Here is a 17,835-nt window from a genome sequence, read left to right as displayed (position 1 = left end):
CGATGATGTTGATGCAGTAAGGTAATCTGTGAAATCCGTCAGGAAAATAAAAGCAAAACCAAAAAAATTAGAAGATATCTTATTTTGCACAGTAAGCATAAATATTTTTTTGAAGGAGAACTGAACTACTATTCCTCTATAACCTGAAAAATAAGGATAGGAAAAAAAATTGCAGTGCTGCGAGAATGGGAATCCTTAGAGTAGCTAGATAGCATTAAGAATCAAGCAATTAACATGGAGATGAGATTTCAAGTCTTACCCATCTTCATTTTTCTTGCTACTGATTAGAATGACATAAGAAGAAAAATATGAAATGTTAAACACTACAGATGCAGTTTTACATCTTCTGTATTCAAGATACTTGAGAGTTTCTCCCTTGCATCCTGAGACTATCATTTTGCTTTAGACTAGTACCGTGTTACAATAATATTTTAAAAGTAAACTCTCTATGCATAAAAAAGTAATACATAAATAATCCCTCCCAAATATGGCCTTCAAATATGTACAATTAATAAACCTACTGAGACAGTTTGTGAGCAGTAGAGACAGCAAGTTTTTCTATCTGTTCCAGGAAAGAAAGCACATCTATAGGTTCATCTTCTGGCAAAATTATCAGAGCAGTGTTCGACATATCTTCCAGAATTCTTTCAATTCTGCATTCCAGGGTATCAGCTGCTTCTTTGACCACGTAGTCCAACTCCCTCAGGGTACTATAAACATTCTCAATAACTAAGCAAGAAAAACAAAATTAAAACAAATCATGCAAAATACAGACCTCTTAAATCTCATCTCCCCTTCCCCCCACCCCCACCTTGGTATTAAAAGAAAATGAGGATTTAATATCAATTAAATATGCAATTAAAGCCTGAAACAGAAACATGATGGACTTGCTACTTTGGAATCTTTAAATGAAACCATTTTATAATAAACAATACAATAGCTTTTAAAATACCTTTTCTGTATTAAAGAACATTGTAATGAAAAGGATCAACAAAATACAATGGAAAATAGGAAGCATACAACTGTCCAAACACTAATTTACATACATACACAGTGAAATCCAGTACTTTTATAATTGTAATTAACTTATAAATTCAATGGCTAAATTTCCCCCAGTCAAGATTACACACTGGTTAAATCACTAGATTTCTTCTTTCATGTGTATGGTCTAACTTACTTTGGAAAGAGATAAACTGAGTGCTTTAACAGATCGGTTGATTAAACTAAAGGTAAAAACAACTGTTTCTGAATAAACTGGATAAATTCTTTCCATGTCTTTCATACTTTTCATTGCAAAAAAGAAAGAAATATGTCACCTGACACCCTTTGTCTTTGTATTTATTACCAGATAGTATCATTTGAATCACCAATAATCCTTCCTACTGTATGTAGAAAGAAATTACTATGACATGGCAGTGTGACAGTGGTGTCCAACTGCTGATGCTTTAAGTGGAAAACATAATTTATTCCTATTAGGAAATGAGTGATGGAGCTTGTATTTTTTGTTGACTAAAACAGACAAAGAATCTGACCAATTTCTTAGCTTTTTTTTTTTTTGTAATGTATAAATTAGGTAGTCATAAATCCATTTTTTCATCTTGTCTCCTGAGTTCCAGTCTAGAAGGCAACCATGGGCCCCCATACCTCTACATATTAGAGGAAATAAGGCACTTAAGACATTAAGTTCATGCACAGCGAGTTCAGCACATGGCTGGCAGGTCAGAGTTATTTTGTGTACGCTGAATCAATGGCTAATTTCTAAGTGCCCAACATTCTGGGCATGTTAAACATTGCACATCTTCAAAAAGATATGATGCATAACACTCAAGAAAAGTACTCCTTTCTATGGGTGATTCCAATTCAGTTACAGCAGCAGGAAACAGGAGGTAGCCCAGATACTCGTGCTGCATAACCTCTATCTTGACAAAAATGGCCAGGTGCCACCAAAGCAAATGTTGATCCAAAGAACCATTAAAACCTGCATTATAGTTACTCAGATAATTAATGAAGCGCAGAGAGTATCTAAATGGATAAATAAATAAATGACATTGTAAAGACCTTCCTTATGATGTGATACTAAACAATGCAAAGCAAACACAATTCATTTTAGAGCTATAAAACAAAGATAAAAAAACACTTGCCATTGGATTTTTGTGCTCTGGTCAGGCAAAGGTCAAGTTCAGCTAAAAGTTGACCAGTCCTGCCTTAAGCACCAGTCAGAGCCCTGTGCACCAGTGCACATGAGAGGGTCACACATGAACAGCTGTAAAACCCATGCCCCATTTCACATTCATATTTAGGCTTCATCTGTTCTTGTTTATCTTGCTGGTTTTTATTTTGAAGAAAAGTGAAAGCCTAATGTCAGTCTACCTCAACTGAAAACTGATTTACAAGCATGAGCTATTGTTTTCTCATGGAACTGCAACATAAAAGTCTTGCTGATGATTTTATGAATGTCCATTCCAATAATGCTTTTATAACAGTTAATCAATGTTATGCCGTATTTGATAGGGATAAGACTGTATCTTACTGTTGTGTGGAAAAAGATCGATGCATAATTGGTGATTATAAAAAAAGTTTTCTTAGAAAAAAACAGGATTTGGGCAGAAATCTCCAAATACTATATACCTCTTACTAATTTCAACCTTGGATTTAGACATGTCACTTTGAGGATGTTCAGCATAAGTTATGAAGATTTTTCTATAGATAAGAGATTATTAAAGCATCCCATGTCTGTTCTCGTCTCACATTCTTGTAGCAGTCAGGCTGTAATTATCTACCTAAAGAGAGGTCAGTCCACCTCCATATAATCCATTATTGATTTTTCCAGTAGGCAGTGATGAACCTGCAACAAGAAGTCCAAGGGCAATCAAGAAAGACTTCAGGGCCTTGGCATGACTGGTTAAGGGATCAGGAGCACAAGCAGTATTCTCCTCTATCCTGCCAGTAGCAGGGAATGATGAGGGAAGAAACAAGAATAGCCACCACATCAATACCTGGCTCCAAGCCTGGTGTCACCAGAATAATTCCATTTTTTTTTTGTTCATGGGTTGACTTACACAGCAGCAGGCCTGCTGGCAACAGATGGGGTACATCTGTCTGAAAGGGGGAAAAGGATCTTTGCACAGGAGTTAGCAGGGCTCATTGAAAGAGCTTTAAACTAGATGTGAAGGGGGAAAGGGATCCAGGCTCACTAAAGATAACGCTGGGGGCAGCACACCAGTGTCTGCCGGATGGTGTGCTAGTGAGGTCCTTCCATCTGCTGTCTCAGTGGAGGTAGGGGATGGAGATCCATGCAGCAGCAAAGATGCAAGGGTTATCGATGTGTTGGAAATCACAGAAGCACCTGAAAATGGTCATATAGGAATTCGGGCTTCACGCCTCAAAATGCCCAACTGAAGTGCATCTACACCAATGCACGCTGCATGGACAACAGGAGGAGCTGGTAGCCATCGTGCAGCAAGAAAACTATGGCATAGTTGCCATCATGGAAGCATGGTGGTATGCCTCACACAACTAAAGTGCTGCAATGGATGGCTATAAACTCTTTAGAAGGGATAAGCAAGGAAAGAGAAACAGTGGGGTAGCCTTGTATGTTACCAAGTGTTTTGACTGCCTAGAGCTTGATGGTGATGACCATAGGGTTGAGTGTTTATGGGTAAGAATCAGGGGGAAGGCCAACAAGGCAGATATCATGGTGGGAGTCTGTTACTGACCACTCAATCAGGATAAAGAGGCAGATGAAATATTCTACAAGAAAATGGGAGAAGTCTCAAGATCACTAGCCCTTGCTGTCATGGGGGACTTCAACTTGCCAGATGTCTGCTGGAAATACAAGAGAGCAGAGAGGGAACAGCCTAGGAGGTTCCTGGAGCGTGTGGAAGATAACTTCCTGACACAGCTGGTCAGTGAGCCAGCTAGGGAAGGCACCCTGCTGGACCTGCTGTTTGTGAGCAGGGAGGGACTGGAGTGTGACGTGATGGTGGGAGGCTGTATTAGCTACAGCAATCACAAAATGAAAGGTGGTTTGACTCTTGGAGAAGTAAGGAGGAAGGTCAGCAGAACTGTTGTCTTGGTCTTCTGGAGGGCAGACTTTGGCCTCTTGAGGAGATTGGTTGACAGAGTCCCTTGGGAGGCAGTCCTGAAGGACAAAGGAGTCCAGGAAGGGTGGGCATCCTTCAAGAAGGAAATCTTACAGGTGCAGGAGCAGGCTGTCCCCATGTGCTGAAAGACGAATCAGCAGGGAAGACTGGCCTGGCTGAACAGAGAGCTTTGGTTGGAACTCAGGTGAAAAAGGAGAGTTTATGACCTTTGGAAGAAGGGGCAGGGAACTCAGGAGACTACAAGGATGTCCTGAGGGTATGCAAGGAAGAAAATTGAAAGGGCCAAAGCCCAACTAGAACTTAACCTGGCTACTGCTATAAACGACAACTGAAACATTTCTATAAATACATTAGCGACAAAAGGGCTAAGAAGAATTTCCATCCTTTATTGGATGCAGGGGGAAACATAGTGACAAAGCATGACGTACTTAATGCCTTCTTTGTCTCTGTCTTTAATATTAAGACCATTTGTTCTCCTAGCACTCAGCCCTTGAGCTGGAAGACACATGGGGAGCAGAATGAAGCCCCCATAATCCAAGAGGAAATGACCAGTCACCTGCTACACCACTTAAACACACACAAGTCTATGGGGTGTACTGAGGGAGCCAGTGGAAGTACTCACCAAGCCACTTTCCATCATTTATCAGCAGTCCTGGCCAACCAGGGAGGTCCCAGTTTTCTGGAAGTTCGCAAATGTGACACCCATCTACAAGAAGAGCCCGAAGGAGGATCTGAGGAAGTACAAACCTGTCCATCTGACCTTGGTGTCAGAGAAGGTTATGGAGCAGATCACCTTGAGCACCACCATGCAGCACGTGCAGGACAACTAGATGATCAGGCCCAGCCAGCATAGGGCTATGAAAGGCAGGTCCTGCTTGATGAACCTGATCTCCTTCTATGACAAGATGACCTGCCTAGTGGATGAGGGAAAGGCTGTGGATGTTGTCTACCTGGACCTTAGTAAAGCCTTTGACACCATTTCCCACAGCATTCTCCTGGAGAAACTGGCTGCTCATGGCTTGGATGGGCATACTCTATGCTAGGTAAAAAGGTGGCTGGATGGCAGGGCCCAAAGAGTGGTGGTGAATGGATTTAAATCCAGTTGGCAGCTGGTCACAAGTGGTGTTCCTCAGGGCTCAGTATTGGGGCCAACTCTGTTTCATATCTTTATTGATGGTCTGGATAAGGGGATCAAGTGCACCCTCAGTACGTTTGCAGATGACACCAAGCTGGGCAGGAGTGTTGATCTGCTTGAGGGCAGGGTGGCTCTGCAGAGGGATCTGGACAGGCTGGACGGATGGGCCAGGGCCAGTTGTGTGAGGTTCAACAAAGAGAAGTACCAGGTCCTGCAGCTGGGTCATGGCAACCCCACGTAATGCTACAGGCTGGGGGCAGAGTGGCTGAAAAGCTGCCTGGGGGAAAAGGACCTGGGGGTGCTGGTCAACAGCCAGCTGAACATGAGCCAGAAGTGTGCCCAGGTGGCCAATAGCATCCTGGCTTGTATCCAAAACAGTGTGGCCAGCAGGACAAGGGAAGTGATTGTCCCCCTGTACTCAGCACTGGTGAGGCCCCACCTTGAATACTGTGTTCAGTTTTGAGCCCCTCACTACAGGAAGGACATTGAGGTGCTGGAGCGTGTCCAGAGAAGGGCGGTGAAGCTGGTGAAGGGTCTGGAGCACAAGTCTGATGAGGAGCAGCTGAGGGAACTGGGGCTGTTTAGTCTGGAGAAGAGAAGACCAGGGGGATCTTACTTGTCTCTACAACTACCTGAAAGGAAATTGTAACCAGGTGGGTGTCGGAACCTTCTCCCAAATAACAAGCAATAGGACAAGAGGAAATGGCCTCAAGTTGCACCAGGGGAGGTTTAGATTGGATACTAGGAAAAATTTCTTCACTGGAAGAGTTGTCAAGCATTGGAAGAGGCTGCCCAGGTAAGTGGTTGAGTCACCATCCCTGGACATATTTAAAAGATGTGTAGATTTGGCGTGCAGAGACATGAGCTGTGGTGGACTTGGCAGTGTTGGGTTAATGGTTGGACTCAATGATCTTAAAGGTCTTTTCCAACCTAAATGATTCCGTGATTCTGTTCCATTTTTATATAGTCACTTACTTGGAAAAAGATCAGAGAGATTATGATAGGGGAGGAAGAAATAAAAATGCATGACAGTTTTAATAGTGTGATGCAACAGCTTAAACTCAGTAAATAAAAATGCCTGGAATTAAATAATGGAACTGCAACACAAGACATAATATGATGCAATATTACTCACTGAACTTTGTAAGAAAATTCCAAAGTCAAGGCTCTACAGACTCTCCCATCAATACAGCAGTATGGATAGCAGTTAAATATGACAAACAATTTACTCAGTTACACAGCTGTAAATTAACTAATTTAGTGACTTCACTGTACTCAGGAACTGAATTTGTAATGCTTCAATTGAGAGGCAAGGCAGAGGGTGAAGCAAAAAGAATCCTTTTACAACACTAATTGTCTTCCAGAGGTGAGGAGCCAGAAAGCCTCTTTCTTAAGGAAATAAAAACCACAGAAAATTAGGGGGAAAAAAGTGAGATAACTATTGTACTGTTTTTACATTTTTTTAGCGTCAAAATTTATTCTCTCACTGCACTTCTCACCAAGTCAATTCAATACAGTGACCAATAACATTTAGTAGGATTAAGAAATTCTGACACATTTCAAGAAACTGTGATTCTACAGTGATTTTGCTGCCACTTTATCACAAGACTAAAAAGAGGTGGGTTGTTTATGTGGGAGGACTTAAGAGTGGTAAAGGGACATCACCAGGGAGGCGAAAATAGGATATGCCTGGTAAAGCAAATTGTTTAAGGGCTGTTCAAAGATAGCTGTCAAACAGCCCTGCTTGATCTCCAGTTTAGAGCAGAACATAAACACACCATTTTCATCTTACTCATGTCTGACTTAATTCCATAGTCAGGGGAAAAGGACCTGGCATGTTTTTCCCTCATATAGATGGAGTGCTTTTCCTAAAACTGGCAGGGAAATACCTGGCAGGTATCATCTAACAACATGAACAGTTCACCATTTCTTCTCCTACTACATACATTTATTGATGTTCAAAGAAGTCCATGACAGCTGCATCAGGCCTGGAGTAAGGGCATCCTCAACTTGTTCTATGAATGGCTTCATCAGTGGTTTCAGTATAACAGGAATCCCATTCAGACATTGTTTGTAATCAATCAACAGATTCTGGAGTCTGAAAGACATGATCACATTTATAATGTGCTTAATTCAGATATTTGAAACAAACAGAAGTTTGGACACATCTTCCGTTAATAAGATTTGCAAGTTCTGACCCCATTTTAAAAATAAGAACTCTTCCTCGGTCAAACTAAGCCTCCTTCGCCCCCATGACAGCAGAACCAGACTGGAGAAATATGTACCTCCAGTAAAGTGCCTGTGATCAATTTAGAAAAATTTTCCTCCAAGCAGAATGAATTACAATTAAAAAAAAAAACCAGGAAACTGAAAATTTTTGTTCCTTTCTTCCTATCTCACAAGACATGGCATGAAACAACACTGTTTGTTAGAAAAGCCAGATCAAAACCACTTTGGACACCAAATCCCCAACAAAAAGAGGCCAGATTCTTAATCAAGACTTACCAATATAGTTTCATGAAAATTGAGCTACACAACGAAGCTTGATAAACAAGAATTATAAGTGAGTGCAATTCTGAAGTCAGATACATAATGGGTTCCTTAACAGAACTGCTGCAAAAAAAGTAATAGCTGTGGTCTGTGGCAGATGAAAACCATGACTCTAAACATCATTGTTACAAACTCTATACTGTGATAACGCATTCATAATATATGCAGGACTGTTTTTCCCATGTTGCTTAAGCAAAACTCTACCAGTCTCTGAATGTTCCTTCTTTGCTTGGGGAGTCAGTCTGAAGTCTTTTTCAGAGTAGAAAGTAAGTTTGTATTTTTTTATTGCAAACATTTTCTGTACATTTTTGTTTCTCTTGGATGGAAAAAGTTGGTACTGTTGCTTTTTAGAGGAGTGTAGCACAGAGTTTGCCTTGCACATTAGAAGTTTTAGGTTAGTTTGTCCTAAAACACTCCACAGATAATTAACGAAAAAATGTCATATAAGAAAGATGGAAAGCTTTAACAAGAGAAAAAGAGGGAAGGGGTTGAATTGAAGTGTTTATAAAACTCGTTGAACTTTGTCCCTCTTTGTCCACTTCTATTTAAAAACAATTTAAAGGATACTCCTCACAATGGATGACTTTTTTAAGACCTATCATTCTTGCTTAAAGAGTTAGAGAATTAATAATCAGCATCCCTGAGAATGAACAGCACAGAATCCGACTGTTACAAGGAGCAGAAAGAAATCATTTAAAATCCACAAAAGTTATTTCAGATATTCACTATGAGAGAGCATATTACAACTTAGGTGATTTATTACCTGTTCAAATGTTTGGGTTGTGCTTTAATCAAGTAGTAAATTCCAGCCTGTTTTTCTAACAGAAAAAAAAGCTTTTGATGTTAACTGTAGTATTTTGGAGTGTAATCCCCATGTTACAGTGCATAGATGCCTTAGCAGTACCAAGGAGCTCCACTTAGAGAGCAGCAGTTGCAGGAACAAAACAAAAGCATCTAGTAATGAGATATTTGTGGAGATAGGAACAGCTGCATGTTACCAGTATTAGTAAGGAAATGCCAGGTAAAGCAATTAAATTTCAATTACACCATCAAAGAGAAAAATTATAATAAATCAAGAGCACATACAATAGACTGAAAGCTAGGGATTCCCAGTTGTAGATGAGAAATCAATTCCAAAAAGTGCTCACTCACTCCATTTGATGTCTTTTAATCTGCTCTTCATCTGCACACAAGCCAAGGACAACATCTGGAACTTCAAAATGCATTTTTTTCAGGTATTTTGTTTCATAAAGTACTTCCAGGACCGCTGGGTTCAAGTTTACAAGTAACTCCTTCATGTAGCAAGGGGAAAAAAAAGAAATAGAAAATAAGGCAGTAGTTTGGTGGTTACACGTAGTGTGATATAACTGGAACATACTACAAGATGTAGATGACTAGAGAAGAATTTTAAAATGGATACTCATGTTTTTAGACAGATCTTCGTTCTCCTCCACAAATACCTGGCTTTTCCAACATTAATCTACAAAATCTTACACTGTTTTCCATTTCTTGTTACTCCTTCACTGTGTCCTAACCACTTAGCTCCTGTGACTTCCTAAGTTTAATTCTAGTTCTGCAGCTAATTTGCCTATCATCTCAGTTTCTCCATCAGTAGACTAGGGAGAAATTTTGTTAATCTCTGTATACTTTTGGGGGCACTAAATGTTATTAAGATGCTAAATAAATTTGAGAACTGGGTTCTAGTTGTCCATTATGTTCAACAAATGCCACATCTTAACCATAATTTCTCTGCACTACAGCAGAAAAAAATGATCTGTGAAGTAAGAATGGCAAGATTTTCTATCTCAGCAAGCAGTTTTGAAAGCAAATTAACAGGTGATTGCAATATACTCAACACAGTAATATTGACCACTATAGAAAAGACTATGACCTAATTAAAAAATCCTTCCTTGACTAAAATTCTGCTTAACATAGAAAATAAAACATTAAATAATATCTAAAAAGATGTAGGTAAGTCAACAATAGATATGTATTTGATGGGTACTGTCACTTCTACACCTTGAATGAGGCAGGAGCCTTACAAAGAAGAGACATGATGAAGTCTGTACCATAAATATACACAAAAAGGAAAAAAAAAACAAACCACAGTTCAAGTAGTTCATTTTTTTAACCCTATTAAGATTATCTTAATGCTGTGCTTCTCTATCCATGATATAATTAAAGTAGCATATGTAATACTTAACAGTGCAACAGTCACACAAAAAATAAATCATATTTACCTTGGTTTCTGGGTGCCTGACAAGTAAGGAAGTACACAGAGCATTTCTAGCCTGGTCAGCAAACCTGCACCAGGCCCTATGATAAATAAGTTCAAATTCCAAAAGAACTGAAGCCATTTTATTGTAGCTCTTAACAACTTTTTTCATTTCCAGTGTCTGCAATTCAAAGTAAAAGAAAAAGCAAACACCATTTAAACAATTCAACGAGTCTAACAGTAGAAATGCCCTCCACTAGGCTTTTATGTCACCACCATTAGGAAAACAAAAACAAAAAAAAGCTTTAAATTATGCTATTTTAGGGATAAGTTCAGACAGAAATATAGAAATATATTTAAGAATTCAATTATTAACAAGTATTGAACTGCTCTAACAACATAACTCTTTTCCTGATTTTTCTTCTCAGTCTTGCCCATAAACCAAAATCTATACTATGAATTAAATAAGGCACTGATGTCCCACTGAGAAAGCTCTAAAAATTATATTCTTACCTGAAGCGTGGCTAGCATTTGAGGTTAAGTATCTCAGTCCTCTTCATTACAGAGCATAGCAAACAGAAGGCTCTAAGCTTAGGTACACAGCCAACAGTGCTACTATTAGGATAAACGCGAGTCAAGCCTCAGAAAGGACAAAAGCACTGGCCTAAGTCATCAGCTTACTGTCTCAAGAGAAGTAACTGTCCTGAGCTGCAGAAGAACAGCACTGCAAAAAGGAATTCAAATCCTAGAGCAAACACTAACACCTATCCTGTTGGATGAGCTTGAATACAAGTTGCTAGAAAAGTGAGCCTAGGAGTATAAAAATAAATCATCTATCTGTTAGTAACATGCTTGAAAGCTTAGCATAAAACCTCCTCTGCTAATTTCCAACCTTCAAAAGTGTGGTTTTCGTTTTAAGGAATGTCATTGGATGGTCAATTTTTCTGTATAACTGCTGAGCCCACATAATCTTCCCTGTTACCTAAAACACAGAAGATATGAAGTTATATCACCATTAACTCAAAAACAGTCAAAAAGCAAAGTCTTTTTTCTTTCTCAACTACTTCATTCTTACTGGTGGTATATTACGTGGTATAGGTGGATTTTCTTTCTGCTTCTGGTATAGTTTTCGAACAAACTCTATGTCCTGGCTGTACTGCTGAAGGACAATGGTATACTTCTCATTAAGATCAATACGATCTTCTCCTATTTGTTCAAGCTTCATCAGAAGTCCCAGCATCTGTTCAGTCTAAAAAAGGATGGAGCATTCACTGCACAAGATGTCAATAGTTCAGAAAGTCATTGTTCATAAACTTTTTTTTTTAATTTAGAATACAAGTTATTTAAGTTTGTAAGTTTTTTTTCTAAGAAACACAGAAAAGTCCACCCAGACAAGTTAGTGAATTTTACTTCTATATTTTGTCCCATATAGAATATATTTACTATATTTTGAACCGAGAAACTGCTACCACTACAGTATACTGGAATATTTCATCTTTTTCTGACTCTCAAATCATCACTCTTCTCCTGCAAACAGCTGTGGTAGAACACCTACACCTTTATTCATGCTTCATGAACATCCCATATCATGATCACGGCCTGAACCAATAAACAGTACTGACTTTAAGGTAACAGATGGCAGAAATTATTTCATTTCTCCTGCCAGTTGAAAAGGGTAACTTAGAAATCCAACATGAAGCATGGGGAACACCAGGATGAAGAAAGAAAATAAACTTAAAAAAATAGGTGTATAAAATTGGTAAGGAAAGATGGAACATTAAACTGGAACATAAAAAAAAAAGATGGAACAATGAACATTATCTTCCAGCACTTCTGCAAGTGACTTCTAGAACACTTGTAATAGGCTTGATGTCCTCCAACGTTACCTCAGCCAGCAACCACCACAGTACAGGATACGGGCAGTAATGAAGGAGTTCAGTAGAAGCTGTGGGTACTCAGCCTTTCTGAGCACCAGAACAAGGGGTTTGTATTCGTAACATTACTTACAGTTACAGTCTTCTCAAACCAGGAATCCACAAATTCTTGTATGGACTCATATAATGCTGCAATTTGGTTCTTAAATTCAAGGTAATCTTTTTCAAACTAGAAAAGGGTAAAAGAAAAAAAAATATCTATAGTGTTGCTTTCATTTCATACAAAGTTCTTTCCCTGAAGTTTTTGAGGAATTAATTTTATCTGCCCAGTATATGTTTTCAGCACTGAATTAAAGAGAACAGGGACGCCACCAGTAACAAATGCATTTACATTCTAAGCAAAGCAAACAAAAATAAGAAATGTTAGGTTATACGATTAAAGCCCTATGCACTCCAGCACACCCAGCACTGCCACAGGAGAGCACTCAGCTCACTGTCCAGGTACGATACCCATCAAGATAAGCAAACTGGCAGGCTCTCTAAACCACCTTACAGACTAAGTAAGGGAGGTTATTGCCTAGGAGATGAGGGACTTACTACAGTTTACCAGGGAAAAGCATTTTGGGGCTATACAAAATGTATTATGGGAGTTAGGGAAGAAGCAAAGGCAGGAATCAATGTGGTTTGTGGGAGAAACAACTGCGGAAAAATGAAGGCATGATGGGACAAAAGAAGTCAGTCACATGTGAACAGACTGCTGGTCAGCACGTTTGTCTATCTGTGCCCTGTGCCTGATCAGCACAATCTGTCTTTTCTTCTTACTTATCTCCATTTGTAACCATTTTCATGGGTGAAAGGGTTCTGCATGCATAACGGTGTATGGGAGTTCACGTACTAAGCAACAGAATTGAAAGGGGCTTAAAGACAGCTTACAAGAAACATGAAAAGAGACATTTACCAAGGCCTGTAGTGATAGGAAGAGGGGTAACAGTTTTAAACCTACCCAAAAGAGGGTTGGTTTAGATTGGACATATGCAAGAAATTTTTTACGCTGACAATGGTGAGAAACTGGAACAGGCTGTCCAGAGAAGCTGTGGATGCCCCATCCCTGGAAGTGTTTAAAGCCTGTAGAGGGATTTTTAAAGGACCGAGGACGTAAGTTACCATTGTCTGGGTTGGACAACCCGGGCCTGTTAGTTGAAGCTGCAGAGCAGCTTTAAATTGTCCTGGAAACAAGCACTGGGAGAAAGAAAACAAGCTGTGCACAAACAAGAAGCCAGGTGCAGAGCAAGTCCTGGGAACCACGAAATCAACACACTCTCATCGGCACACTCTGATCAGGCACCTGCAGCATGCTCACCGTCAGCGACACGGACACCCACGTGGCCAGAGACTTTTATCCTGTGTGTAAAGTCGGGTATGCGGTCGGTTTAAGTTATAAATATGACCTGTTTGTTTAATAAAGTGAGCACGGCATGTAGCCATATTGGTGTGATTGTCGTGACTTGGCTGATTCTCCACGGGGGACCCTCTTCGAAGGCCAAGCTGGATGGGGCTTTGAGCAACCTGATCTAGTGGAAGGTGTCCCTTCCCATGGCAGGGGGGTTGAACTAGATGATCTTTAAAGGTCACTTCCAACCCAACACATTCTGTGATTCCATGGAGACCATGGGTCACTGGGGACTGTGCACCCGTAGAGTCAGCAAATGGAGAGACTGGAGGATATCAAGGTCTAAGTCTCATCAGTCAACGTAGGAACCATGGATCATAGCAACTAGAAACACTGGAGCATGTGCATACTGCGTGGGTGGGTGTGTCACATGCAACGGCTAAAGAATACCAAACCAAACTAGGCAGAAAATAGGACAGAAGCTTAGGAACCAAGTGTTGGAGCAGTCACAAGTCTGGGCTGGATATTAAAGAGATTGGAGTGGTCTAAGAGTTGGCTGCCAGAGGGACCAGAGGGCCCAAGCCAGCTACCAGAGAGATGGTAGGGTCTGAAGGTCAGCTGTAAGCCTGAACCAGCTACAATGAAGAACTGTTTGCATGTGTGTGTGTCTGTGTGTCAGCAACCAGGGCAGCAAGGGGATCCAGGGGCCAGACAGAGGGTAGGCCGATTGCCTAAGACCAGTTACTGGAGGAACTCATGTGTCTGTGCATGTGCATGTGTGTTTAGGTCCGAGTACCAGCAACTGGAGTGGGGCTGTGGGCCTTGCGGGTGTTGTAAGTCCAGGAACTGAGGAGACCTAAGTATCCAGGGACCAGCTGACGGATAAACTGAGTGTCTTACTTGAGGGATCCATGTATATGTACTTTTCACTAACAGGCTTTCCTCCTGCTCAGCCAGAGAGGTACAGGATAAGGCCATTAATACTGTTTGTCGTGAGCTGAGTGGCCAGGCCTGTGTCTAAGTGTACTGTCCCTATGTGTGCATACCTACTGGGAATCACATGCTCATCCTTGCAGCTGATAGGACCTGGGGACATGGAACTGCAACAGCCTTACCTCTACTGGGCTACCACATTTGGCAACTTCTAACTGGGAGTAATTTGGGTATTTATCTGTAATATCTTTTCCTGAAAGTCCAAAATACTGAGGACCTACAAAAAGAGTTCAGTATAAACTTCCTCTTGAAGAAAGCATTATACAGGCTTGGGAAGACAGTCCATTATATATATTGCTCCAACCATCTAGGTATAGAAAAGCCACACACTTTAAATTCCAGTTAACAGTAAATGTTCTCTTTCAGAAAAGAGCCACACAGCAAGTATTACAGAAATGTAAGCCATCAGCCAGCTAGGAGAAACCCAAATAAACATTTAAAGGAAAGTTCCTGACAGTTGCAAGCTGCAGTTCAGGAAGGCAAGAGTTTAAAGTCAACATTTCTAGAACTTCTATTGTGAGCCAATTAATCCTGCAAAGCAAGCAGGCTACAACTCAAAAAAAAGCATGTACAGGATGTATTAGAACATGAGTCTGAAGCACTTGAAAAATTACCTTCGTTTTTAGCACCCTGCTCAGCACAGGGAGTGGTATCATTCACTTCTCCCTCTAAAATGTTCATCTAAGTGCCTTCGTTATAATACTGCCTTTACTATTCCATTAAGTATTTTCAGTAACAATGAGTACCTCTTGCAACTAGATAAACCGTATTTAATGCATTGACCTGCCTGAATTAGTTTTCAGTCTGCAGTTCAACATATATGTATATCAAAACAAACAAGTTTAGGAAAGGTTGTTTGTAGCATTACCTATCACACAAAAACTAGTTTATCAAAAATTAACAAAAACATTTGAAATAAAAGCCAAATTTACCCAAAGATTTTCAAATTGTATTAAATGATATGAAAGTACCATTATTACAGCAAAATACTATTCGCAGTTACAAAATTTAATCTTCTTTGCATAACTCCAGTGAAAAGCACATAATTAAGGGAGTGATTGTCAGACAAGGGCTGAATGTATGTACCTCTTTTTTTCTGTGATCCAGAACATCATACCGTTTGGATTTGGTGTTTGTAGCAATGCTTTGGTAATGAGCACTGATCTCTTCAATACCTTCTATTTTTATACAATGAAGCTCTAAAAGGCTTTCCATAACATTGCTCATATCTGAAATCTTCTCCAAACGTTTACAGAATGTATCAAATTTTCCAAATATATAGTTTTCACTAAAAATAAAAAGCAACAGAAGGACTTTTATGCAAATCTATTTATAATAGATCTTTTCTATTTAACATACGTATATTCTACCAAACTGCTACCAAATTTCCCTTAAAAAAATCTATGCTGCAATAATTACAAATCGAGTAAAAAACAATTTAAAATAATGGATATAAACCAGAAAATACTTAATCCTTATATATGTCAATAAAACGCCATGTTTCACAAGAGTTACCCTTTTAAGACATTTGAAGAGATCAAAAGGTGACTGTACAATACTAAGAAATGCCTCATGCTTTAAGTGCCAAAACAGGTAAAACTCCCCTCGGGTAATACTCCCCCTTGTTTAGTCAGCCCAAAGCTGACTAAATTCCTCTGGAGTCTTTTCACTTATATTCATGATGCAAATTTGTTGGGATTTCAGATCATACATGAACATATGTATTAAATTAACACATGCATAAATTCCCCTGAAGTGCCTATGGACATCTGCTAAATGAACAAGTGACTGGCAAAAACCTGTCACTGGCTTATTCCTGAATAGTAAAAAAAAACCCCAAAAAACCAAAAAACAACAAACCTCTGCAAAGTCATGTTCTTCTTATAACAAATACTGCATTTTAATTGAGTATTTAGCTTTTCTGCTAGCCAGAAGAGATAATATTTATAAATTCAATAAATTAATATGCTTCAATATTAGAGTAAATTATTTACCTGAAATCAAATTGCCTGTCACTTGGATTTTCCTTTAGCTCCTCCTTAATTCTCTGAAAGGATGTTTGGTATTGTTCTTTGAGGGAAATGCATTGCTGTATCCTCTTTAGCAATTCTTGCCTGAGGAAGAAAGGACATAAGACAGAAAATCATCCCAAAGAGGTCTTCAAAAGAGTATCAATAAAAATAGAACATTTTAGTCAGATACGCAACTTTGCAAAATAAGAATACAAAATTATACATTACCTGAAAAATGGTCAAAATATGAGGATTACATTAAAAGTGGGGTTTTTTAATTTGTTATCTAGGTTGGATATTTTTAGTTTAGGTTTTATTGTCTTTAAACCAAAACTTCCACAGCATAGTCCAGAAAGGACGTACCAGGTAAACCCTGGCTACCAGACTGCCTGCAGTTTGGCCATTTCTCATCCTCTGTAAACTGGGTATTGCTGATAGGTTTTCCTTGGTTTGCTTCTTTGTTTTTCTAAGCTGACAAGACTGGAGAGGTATTTTTCCAGACTACAGTAAGCATGAGGAAAACCTTGTTTCTTCAGAAAGATACACCAAGAAGATCTTGGTTCCCAAGGCCACAAATAGCTACCTCTTACACACAGTTGTTCATTAACCCAGAGGTGCTACCATAAATGAGATACATAGATGACGCATGGAAATTAGCCATAAGCCATTTACCCAAAACTGTTGCCCCACTCTGGCTTTGTCCTTCATCTTCCAAAAGATCATTGGGAATTAAAATGATAGTCAAACTTCACAGCTTGAAACCACTGGCTGCGACAGAGAGAAACTTTTGCAGAGATAGCAACAGCAAATAAGTAAATAAGAAGAATGTCTCAAAAATAATTTCAGCCAGAATAAACACAACAAAAAAAAAGTATTTACTTTTATTTACATTAATTCTTTAGAATAAACATAGCCAGTACTTAACTGATTACAGGTAATTTCTGAAAACTTCCTTTTACCCACTCAAAATACAAGAGGAATCCAAATTATTTGTTAGATTTACTTTTATGTCTCCTAGCCTGTTACTTCAGTGTCAGCTTTGACTTGGCTGCAATTTAAGCACAGGCATCCTGACTATGTCTCAGTGAAGTTTGTAAAACCTTTTCCTTCTCACCTCCGTAACCATAATGTCGTTCCAATTATACTCTTTCAAGAGACTATTCCAATCATTACTTTTCTAGTTGATAACTTCAGATGTCATGCTTATATTAACCTCTCTCTGTGGTTGCCCCATTCTCTTCTGCATCAAAATAATTGACTTGTTCTTATAGTATGTGTCCTTCCTAGGCTATCTCCACTTCTCATCCTTCACACACATTTGTTCTGCCAGTGATGTCAGCATTCACCACTGAAGTTTCATACAAACACATCTGTGCTTCCACTTATGCTGTATGTAGCACTGGGAGCAGCTCCTTACAAGTAGCCATAAGTTACTAATTCATTCCTTCTTAATGTCTCCTTTAGTTCTCCTGGCCATGATGCCTACAAAACATCCAAGGGCATCACAACGTTTGCTGAAAACACTGTCATTCCAGCTGACCAACACTGCACGACTGCTGTTTT

At 39.4% G+C, this 17,835-nt stretch overlaps 1 protein-coding gene across 1 annotated transcript in view; it reads right to left on the bottom strand.

Annotated features, from left to right (window-relative positions):
- The window catches only part of LOC119144514 (dynein heavy chain 5, axonemal-like), a 183,050-nt gene that overhangs the window by 144,251 nt on the left and 20,964 nt on the right, over window positions 1-17,835 (bottom strand). Inside the window, exons 14-22 of the mRNA XM_037380012.1 lie at window positions 16,255-16,374; window positions 15,347-15,548; window positions 12,011-12,106; window positions 11,079-11,252; window positions 10,896-10,985; window positions 10,029-10,184; window positions 8,941-9,080; window positions 7,185-7,336; window positions 522-729 (exon numbers count right to left, since the gene is read on the bottom strand). Of these exons, the coding sequence (XP_037235909.1) occupies window positions 522-729; window positions 7,185-7,336; window positions 8,941-9,080; window positions 10,029-10,184; window positions 10,896-10,985; window positions 11,079-11,252; window positions 12,011-12,106; window positions 15,347-15,548; window positions 16,255-16,374 (1,338 nt within the window). The remainder of the gene's footprint in view (window positions 1-521; window positions 730-7,184; window positions 7,337-8,940; window positions 9,081-10,028; window positions 10,185-10,895; window positions 10,986-11,078; window positions 11,253-12,010; window positions 12,107-15,346; window positions 15,549-16,254; window positions 16,375-17,835) is intronic.

Source organism: Falco rusticolus, chromosome 3 (assembly GCF_015220075.1).
Source record: "Falco rusticolus isolate bFalRus1 chromosome 3, bFalRus1.pri, whole genome shotgun sequence".
NCBI lineage: Eukaryota > Metazoa > Chordata > Aves > Falconiformes > Falconidae > Falco > Falco rusticolus.
This window is presented reverse-complemented; position numbering and strand designations above follow the sequence as displayed.